This window comes from Anser anser, assembly GCF_964211835.1.
Source record: "Anser anser genome assembly, chromosome: 21".
Classification (NCBI taxonomy): Eukaryota; Metazoa; Chordata; class Aves; order Anseriformes; family Anatidae; genus Anser; species Anser anser.
The window spans coordinates 6,887,645-6,897,137 of record NC_139742.1 but is presented as its reverse complement, the minus strand read 5'-3'; the positions used below and the strand labels follow the sequence as shown (position 1 = coordinate 6,897,137).

Here is a 9,493-nt window from a genome sequence, read left to right as displayed (position 1 = left end):
TTAGGAAAGAACTAGTAGATTAGTAGCTCACAGCTACATTCAAATTTAATTTCGTACCTTAGAAAAGTCTGTCTAAATTTCAGGCTTTATTTTAAGCAGCAGTCACTGACCTTCTCATCCGGTCTCCACCACATGCTGAGCCTCAGAACCTTAAGGAGTTTGAGGGAAAGACACGACAGCACGACAGAACTTCGCTGTAAACACCTCGAAGTCTTTCTTCTAGCTGGAACCTGCACCCTCCCCAGCTGCTGCAACAGATGTCAGCCCCTTGGAGCTATGCTCAGAGCAACCTGTGCTCGCGGACCACACCGTGTGCAGCAGCATCAGGCTGGGGGTTACTGCGTAGCCATGCTCGTTTAAAACCTCCTGTGAGCTCCCCAACGGGAGAGTAAAGAAGGAGTGGGTGTGGGAAAGCCAAAGGAGTCGACCTTGGATTATAAACTCTTCAACTGTATCTGGATTGTCACTCACAAGCCACAACTCACCACTGTTAGCTGGTACTTGACTGACGCAGTAGAACTACTACGCAGAAGAGGCAGAGACTGGTGCTGCAGGCTGTTACACCCAGTACAAAACCATGAATCCAGCTGCTGTCTATAAAGGTTTTAATATCAGTATAAATAGGGCACAGTTACAAAAAATTGCAAGACTGGAGCAATGGAATTTTGACTTAAAAACCTTGAGTGAGGCCTTGCTCTTCAGAAACACACACAACACACAGACTGCAGGGTGGAGGGGAGGCGTGAGCACACATACACCATCTTGCCTTGAACCATTCAGTACAAAAATAGGAGTAGAAAGATGGTCTCTGAATTGCTGGCTGATCCCTAGGTTGTGCCTTAACTGGACTCTGACTGTGAGGGAGAGGCAGATTGCACCTTGTGTTAAGAGCAGAGTTAATGCCCAGAGGGAAGTCTGTCCCCTCTCTCCATCCAGCCCCAGCTGCCCCAGCTGGGAGGTACAAGCTATAAAAATAAAGGTTTTGACTGTTCAGCACTTGTACCTGGGCCAGGATGCTCTAGCAGGTGGAGCGCGGGCTGCTCACTCTGAGGAGCCCCTCTCAGCTCTCCTTACATTCGCTCTGCTTCTGCACCGCAAGAGTTCAACGGGATCTCGCTGCTGCTGTTACAGCTCGGTTCACAACGCTGCCCGGACCAGGCCTCCCTCCCGCCCCAGTCCTCGTTACAAGCTCTGCCAACGGTGATGCCTTCTGTGGTGGACATGAATCGTTCTGGTGCAAGTCCTGCAAAGGGAGGCGGCGGCAGAATCGAATCTATCTCTGCACGTGCCGGACAAAGGCCTGCACGAGCTGAAACAAAGGCTCCTGCCCCTCAGGACCCAGCTTGGAGGCAGACTTTCCCTGGGGAGAGGGAAGGACCCCGCTGGCAGGTGAAGAGGGACCACCACGGCGGAAGTAACGAGACAGGCTGGAAAGCAGGGTACTCTGAAATCAGAAGCACGCAACGAGTTAGGTTCTTCCAAGCACGCATCCCTCTCCCTCCCCAAACAAGGTGGCACAGGAACAGCCACCACCGCCTGCAGCCTCAGATACCTAAGGCTGGCGGCTCACGCAGGAGAACGGCTGTCCTGGGCAGCCAAGGACAAACGACCTCTTCCCACAAGACAACTCACACTGAACGGTGAGAAAGGACGGTACAAACTGCTCACCAGCTCAGAGCTGAGCTCCTGTTTCATTCGCTGCTTATCACGGGGATGCACAGCTGGGTCTCTCAAGTACCGCACGGCCTGGGAGATGAGCAGGTAGAAACAGTTTTCCATTGTAAACATGAGCAGAGACCTGTGCAAGGAAACGCAGATCAGCAGGAGCCAGACATTCTAGGTTCACCCTTAGAAAGACTTCACCCACAGAGTACATGTGACAGAACGCTGCTGTAGCTCCGATTTTGCTCAGGCAGTGATAGCCAAAAGCTATGGCCTAGAGTAGACGTCCTGTGGCCACAGGGAACTCTTGACTTAAATGTACTGGTAAAAAAGCTTTAAGCAACTTTACCTGCATCTTCAGTGGCAGACTTAAAATGGGATGGCTTCACACAACCTCCCCAAAACATCCCTCCTTGCTTTGGACGGTCTCTGATGGGCTACCTGAACTGCTTTGACTCAGAATGAGAAGCTCTGAAGATACACCAACACGTCTAAATCTCAGTTCCGATCTGAGGAGCACTGGGTTCTGCTCCTCAGCCATGACTAAATAAAAGAGCTAGAAACTTACTTGAGGGTTTTGGTTCCCTCTTGCATATTCAGCCCTGCAGCTTGAGGGAAAGGTTCCTTCTTCTTATCCAGCTGAGAGGAAAAAACAACATCAGAGACAGCAGATACAAGGGAATAAATACTCCCACACTTCAAAATATAAGCTGAACAAGTTCTCTGAGGTTACTGCAACAGCTGTGATTTCCCAAACAGAGAAATGGAAAGTACCTCTCCCAGCATGTTCAGGGCCACATTGACCGTGGCAAGGAGGGTCCCAAAGGAAGGTGCGACATCTGAATCAAAAGCTGGTGTGGTGAAACTCAAAACAAAGAGCACGTTGTACTCTGCAAGGTCCAGTGACTGAGGAGAAAAGGAAAGAGGAGTGAATGACCCTTGAGGCCATGAGTATGCTACTGTCATGGTAACAGGAATATTTCATCCCTGTATCATACTTTTTGTATGAAGAACTTTAAGCACTGAGGTCCCTTCCCAAATCTCAAGTGTGCAGCCAGAACAGCAGAGTGCTCTGCAGAGTGCTACACACGCAGACTGTACAGTTCTGCTCACAAGCATGAGCAGAGCCATACAGCTCCCAGACTGTGTAGCTGTGTAGTCTGCCACTCGGTGGCAAGCTAAGGTAATGACTGCTTCCTGGCTGTTTACAAAAGCCCAGGTAAAAGTAACCTGCACGCAGCACAAGGAAAAGCAAGTTACTATCCAGAAGAAAGCAGAAGGACCCTGCCAGATTCAAGGATTACACCTTGCTTGTCTGCACTTGGAGACCAGCCACTAGGTCACACCTGCACAGGAGGAGAACAAGAGGTGACCTTCGCTGAAGACCGACACACTGAGCACACAAACCCAGCTGGGTTACGGGGCTGCTGCACTAAGGCTGTGTGTGCACAACGTTGTGCAAGTCACACCAAAGCTCAGCCAAGCTTTTTTTTCTCCAGACCAGTGCCTGATAACTAAGGGGAGTTCCTTGTGCCCCACTTTCCTGCTTTGTGCAGCAGGACAGCGGACAGATGTAGAGCGAGGTCACTGGCTCAAGCAGGACAGGCTATGCCTCACTTCATGGACCCAAAATATCACTTGGGATGCTGGAAGCTTCCCCACCCAGGTAGCAGCATCTCTCCTCTTTCCCTACCTGATCAAGGAGTATCTGGCAGACGTCAGGGGTGAAATGGCGCAGGGCAGCAAGAGATTTGCTGAGGATCTTCAAGAGGCTGTACTGCACCATAAGCAGTGCCTTCTGCTCCGCTGCCTCTGACTCAGGGCTGGGATGTTTGGAAGAGGCTTGGGGATTACGCTGCACTCGTGGAGTCACACTCGATGGAAGGGAGTCACCATTTTTTGTCTGTAGAGAGAGAAAAAACTTTGTCTTGGACACAGGCATGATTGTTTTGCACTAAGACCGATGCTTTCAGGGAAAAAATGCTACAAACAGAAGGAATGAGGCAATAAGGCACCCAAATTCTGTCACCTGCTAGAAGCATGAGAATCTGCACTTAGTGTGCATGAATCTGCACTTAGTGTGCATCGGGGGGAGGCACTCAATTCTACAGGGCTGCTGCAGAGGCTGTTCAGATCTCACGTTCTGGGAAAAGAACCCCTAATCATCACAAACCAAGCCTTAGCCATGCTGAAACAGCACAGCAGTAGCAATCCATTACCTCCACCTCATATTCAACAAAGGATTCTCCAAGAAAAGAGCTCTATCTCTTAACCAAATTAAACCACATCAAGGACACCACATCAGTAGTGTCTTAATTAATGGCCCTACAGAACACTACAGCAATGCAGCTTTCTTGCTGCAGTGTAGGCAGCTCTAAAATGATAACAGCACCACTCAGGCACTGGCTGCTGTTTCTTAAGGACTGGCTTTACACAATCTAGAGTTTGTAAAGTCTGGACTATCATTCAAAGATTTTTTGCTATGTAAAGATGCAAATCCTAGCTATTGATGATTGTTAGTAATCACCACTGGGAACAGAGCCTAGATATTGAATAGTATCTGTCATTTAACAGGGAGCATAGGTGCACAACACTCCTAACTTGGTTCAGGATCCCCATCTCACCTGTAGGTAATGCTGGAGCATTTTGCGGCTGTGCAGGAGGGAGGTACAGGCCTGACACAGGTAACACAGATTCACCTGGAATAAATAAGATGAGGGAGAAACCTCATTAAAGAACAAATCCCATCCTTTCATTGCCATTGGTGGAAGCCAGAAAAGCCAGCTAAACAGAACAGCGTGACCATAAAAAGTCATGCAGTCTCTAGGTTTCCCAGTATTTTCTCTGAGTCACCTGGCACTGGGAACTGAGAGTCAGATGTAGAATTCCCCAGGTCACTTTTCCAAGCTACCATCTCTCTGTCCCCCGCACTCATCTTTTTATTTATCAAATGTTAGGTAAGGACCTAACACTTGTCCTTGCTCAATTCAGGACAAGGTAGAGGTCTTCGCGTTACAGAACAGACATTTAAATTATCTCTGTAATAATTCCTACTAAAAGAGCAGTAATAAAAAGGTAATAAAGTGCCACTTTCTCTTACCACATCCAACTTCCTGCACTCCAACACTGTATATTATCTACAGCAGTATCCTAACTCCTACCTGCATGTCCCTCATAAGCTGTGGCAGGTGGAAATGCCACTCCTTTGTGAAATTTGAGAGCTGGAGAATGAAGCCAACAGTGTGATCAGCCTCTTCTAGACAGGCCAAACTCTGTACGGTCCGTACTGCATTCAGGCACTGGAAAGGACAGAGAAGTAAATCAGGGCAGTGATGGCTGAAGCAGGGAGTCCATTCCCTTCTCTAGAAGAAAAAGATGATGATGCAGAGATCTGCCCTTAACGACAGAGAATGCTTTCACGAAAGTAGCCACACAGCATATGGGTCAGAGACTCACAGCACTTTATATTCTTCCATCAGAACAACCACCTCTTGCCTCACTGTACGGCTTGCAGGCTTCCTGCCTTCTCCCACTATTTAATTATTTCTATTGTAAATCTTTCTGAGACAGGAGCAATGTCTTTTCAATGCTTCTACAGTTTCTGACACATTTCCACTGCTACTGCAACAGAGAAGCCAAGTGAGCCATCACAGAGGAAGTACGTGACATACCTGAAGGATCCTCTCCTGATGGACACCAACGAAGTCCATTGCCTCCGTCAGGAAGTTGTATCTCAGCGTCTTAAGAAGGCGCTCCATCAGGGACATGGAGAGACGATAAACACCAGGCCAAGAGGGAGCATCCAAAGACTTTCGAGATGAAGCAGATGTCTGAACAAAACAGATGTAAAAACAAATGACTTATTTACACTGCTGCCCAGCGTGGCACATTCCACAGCCCCTTCCCTTCATTTTGGAAGCCTCCACGTTCTAGGGGAGCTGCTGTCCTCCCACACCCTGAGGGCTCCTCTCCAGCCAGTCTACAAGGCAGAGCAGGGCAAGCTCTCCTGGCACATTCCCACAAGCTCTTCTGGCACATTTCTACCCAGAAGCACCCACCTGAATGGCTCCATTACTGCTGAGCTGGTACACGCTCAGGAGGGGCAGGCAGACACTCTGTGTGACACCAGCTCCAGCCACTGCTGCTGCTCCCTACAAGGCACAGAACAAACCACCATTAAGATCTGTATGCATCTCCCCTAAGAAGAAGTACTACAAACTCTCTTTCTGTATCATCTAATTTGGTAAACACCTAATCTTTGAGAAGAGATGGCTTTGGAATTATTTTGCTTTTACCTTAAATCCTCCAGAAAGTTGAAATTGTAATAGATAAATAACATTTTATTGCAAATAATGAGAAACTAGGTTCCGACACTTAATACTGCTTTAAATAGCTGGGATAATTTGCATTGCAAAAGAATACGTTCAGTGAAAGTGCCTGCTCTAAATTACAGGTCTGCTCTGGCTGGCTCAGCTCGTCCATCCTAGACTTATCACTATCTAGAACAAGGCAAACTAAGCAGGCATACAAACAGGACCTACTGCTTGCCAGCCTCTAAAAATCCCTTTAACTACAGAACATTGTTCAGCTGCAGCGCAGACAGAATAACAAGATATATGGCTGTAATTAAAGATGTATAGCTCTATGCTTTCGTTTCTCAGGATCTCTCACCTGTTGCGTCCTTGCTAAAGTCAGCAGTAAATGTAATGAGGCCTCTGTGAAGTGAAGGTTTTGCTTAACTCTCAGACTGATCTCCAAAGCAGCAAAAACAGTAGGAAGTACAGGGACTTTCCTAGTAATCTGTAGCCAGTAGTCTCCATCTTCATCAACTTCACAGAGCTCTTTCGCCAGATGCAGGCCCAAAACACATACCTGGAAAGGAGAACAAGGTAGAGGCTTGACATACATACCAAGAAATATCTCTTGAAAGCATTTCACAAGATGATCTAAAGCTCAATCATTCTGAGAATCATAAATTAAGGCACCTGGTGTCCCTTATACTCAGCAAAATTTCTCGCTCTAATAGCAATTGTGGCAATGTTTCTTGGGACAGATCTGAAGGAAAGGCAGCAACAGTCAATTTCCCAGACTGACATGTGCCAAAAAGCCACGGAATAATTCTCAGGTAGAAACTGCCAAAGCTTCCTTTAGAGGCAGCAGGCTGTGAGGGGAAGTTGTTCCAAACACACACAAAACTTTTGTTTAGAGAAAGACACTGCAAATCAGGTAAACAGGTCCTCTACCCCATCTCGCTGGTCCTTGTGTTTGACTCGGGAGACATCATCTGTTTCCATGCTGTCCTTGTCATCTGTAGCATCTCCCAGGGTCAGGCTGTGCCGAGTCTGATCAAAGAGGGCAATGACCTCGTCTTGGAGTGTTTCACACACACTGAGCACCAGCTGGGAGTACTGTGGGATCTCATTCACTGTGACATACACAAGAGAGGCAACAGTTAACACACAATCCTTGTGCTTAGGTTTCCAGTTTAACCGATAACATCATTGGTACACATTCCTTGGAGTCAGTATTTACTATTTTCATTTCAAAACCTACAAAACAGATGGCCAGGAACTTTAACTAGGTTAGACAATTAAACCTAGGAGGATATAGTCAGCGATAAGATTACCACCTGAATAATAAAAAACATACAGTTTTCCCAAGAAGTCATAGAAGTTCATGACATTTCAAAGCACAAATAAAGTACTACTATGGACAGATTATTCCGTAGCGCTCACTACAGCATTTCTTACCCACTTCTCCAGACTGCTGGTACCAGTCCATGCATGCAGCCTATGTTCCATGAGTCATCTAAGTGCTACGTTCTCATCAAAACCATTATAGGAAATTGCACCACCTTTTACCACCATGATTGAAAATGCAAATTCATCAGCAAGAAAAATGTTTAAAAAATAGAATAATTCTCCTCTTTATTTTCTGAAAGATATGGGCTTGCAGTGCCCAAGCAGTGGGACAAGGACTACACTCAGGTGAGCTGACACACTCCTCAACACCACAAGTGCCTTTATTGCACAGCACAGAGAAAAAGTGCCCAGATTTCACTGAGAGTCTTCAAGTACTACTGCAACATACAGTGTCCCAGAAGTGACTGGAGTAACGACCAAACCAGTTTCTCCATTTTTTAACAAAATGTACCCTTGTAAGATTTTCCTGTGTTTTGCATAATCTGTTATCTCTAACTAGAAATTGACATTAGGACTTAAGCTCTACATTCAGTCTGTGAGATGGCATTACTGGGGTGTGCCTACCACACCTGCCAAGCTATTTTCAAAAACACGCGGGAATCCTATCTTCATCTCTATCAAACTGATCAAATACAGGGGTTATTGGTGGGGAAAGACAAGACAAGGGAAGACATGCATATTGTGACCAATAAAACTAAAACTAGCTAAAACAAATCAGAAAAAAAAAAAAAATAGAGTCCCACAGGTTTCTCTACTTTTTCTCATTTGTTTTAGCTAGTCAACATCCTTCTCTACAGCTAGCATCACACACATACTGGAAACACGAGAGCGTTAGGGTGTATTCAGCCATGGCAGCCCTGCTCTTGACACTTGTACATACACCACCTCACCTTTCATCTCCTTCATTTGCAGCACAGTGATAAGAGCTGAGAACACTTTGGCTTTTGTTTTCTCCATCATCTGCTGATCTGCCTGTAGTATTCCCTCCAGAATCTGCGTCAAGGAGTTTATGATTTTATCCACAGAACCCAACTCGCTGACAACAAAAAGGGAGAGCTCTTCAGATTAGACAAGATCCCTCAATAAATATATTGGCTCAACTGAGCTGTGCGGATCATAGGTTCTATGAGCCACACAAATAAAAACAGTTCCTCCAAGCAAACTTTAAGTCACTACTTGGATCTCACTAAAGACATTCCACAACACAGTCAGAATGCAGGACTATCACAAAAGCTTTTTGATACACTTTTCACCAGCAAGCAGGAAGCCAAACCATACATTTATTGCCACAAGTTCTTTCAGCCACAAACTACAGGTATTTGCCATCCCAAAAGAAAAGTCCACGATAAGGCATCAATTTCCTCCCCAAATCACTAAGGGGAGCTCACTAGAACAAAACACTCACACACAATCTCCTAAGTTTTTATATTTAGCAGTGACTAATAACGATCCATGCAAATACCTACCTCTTCCACTGCTTCAGCAGGATCAGAAGAAGGGTACAGAGCATAGACCCCAGCTGCAGACAGGATACCGACATGGGAACTAGAAGCTAGGAAGAAATATTACAAGAGTTAGAGGTGCCAATATTTACATACTGGAAATGCTCAGCCCAGTACTCAAATGCAGAAATGCTCAGCATCGCCAATTGGCCAGGCTGGATCTTCAGCTGCTACCAGCAACAGGGGACCTGGACTCAGGATGCTCTGCAGGGCCACCCACTGATGACAAGAATGGCACACAGTAAATAAAAATTTATAAGACGCTTATCGATTCAGGAGAAAGACTTTGTTTCAGCCCAATTTCACCAGATCTAAAACAACCTATGATGGCAAACAACTGCAGAAATAGAATTCCTCATAATACAGAGGAGATGAGCAATTGGGAAATTCAAGAACTAAGAGGTATAAGCACCTACCAAAACCTTGGTCCCATTTAGCACATCCAGAAACAATTGCTGATGAACCGCAGAATCAGTCAGATGCATTATATCTGCCTAAGAACCACAAAGACAAAGACCAATCACATGTAACAGAAGATACACACTTTTTCCAATCTAACATCATTGTACTGTTTTTGTTACTTTAAGAATTCACCAATTTTTTTTTATCTGCTGAACGATACAATTT

General features: G+C 45.8%; 1 protein-coding gene across 6 annotated transcripts in view; it reads right to left on the bottom strand.

Annotated features, from left to right (window-relative positions):
- Nucleotides 1–588: 588 nt before the first annotated feature.
- NUP188 (nucleoporin 188) overlaps nucleotides 589–9,493 on the bottom strand; it is a 27,580-nt gene continuing 18,675 nt past the window's right edge. For all 6 annotated transcript variants that reach the window (XM_083807914.1, XM_083807915.1, XM_083807911.1 and 3 more), the window contains exons 31-44: nucleotides 9,283–9,360; nucleotides 8,831–8,916; nucleotides 8,255–8,400; nucleotides 6,906–7,087; nucleotides 6,334–6,534; nucleotides 5,721–5,813; nucleotides 5,334–5,492; nucleotides 4,824–4,961; nucleotides 4,287–4,361; nucleotides 3,356–3,565; nucleotides 2,437–2,568; nucleotides 2,231–2,301; nucleotides 1,669–1,798; nucleotides 589–1,444 (exon numbers count right to left, since the gene is read on the bottom strand). In XM_083807914.1, the coding sequence (XP_083664040.1) occupies nucleotides 1,274–1,444; nucleotides 1,669–1,798; nucleotides 2,231–2,301; nucleotides 2,437–2,568; nucleotides 3,356–3,565; nucleotides 4,287–4,361; nucleotides 4,824–4,961; nucleotides 5,334–5,492; nucleotides 5,721–5,813; nucleotides 6,334–6,534; nucleotides 6,906–7,087; nucleotides 8,255–8,400; nucleotides 8,831–8,916; nucleotides 9,283–9,360 (1,872 nt within the window). In that variant the 3' untranslated portion in view covers nucleotides 589–1,273. The remainder of the gene's footprint in view (nucleotides 1,445–1,668; nucleotides 1,799–2,230; nucleotides 2,302–2,436; nucleotides 2,569–3,355; nucleotides 3,566–4,286; nucleotides 4,362–4,823; nucleotides 4,962–5,333; nucleotides 5,493–5,720; nucleotides 5,814–6,333; nucleotides 6,535–6,905; nucleotides 7,088–8,254; nucleotides 8,401–8,830; nucleotides 8,917–9,282; nucleotides 9,361–9,493) is intronic.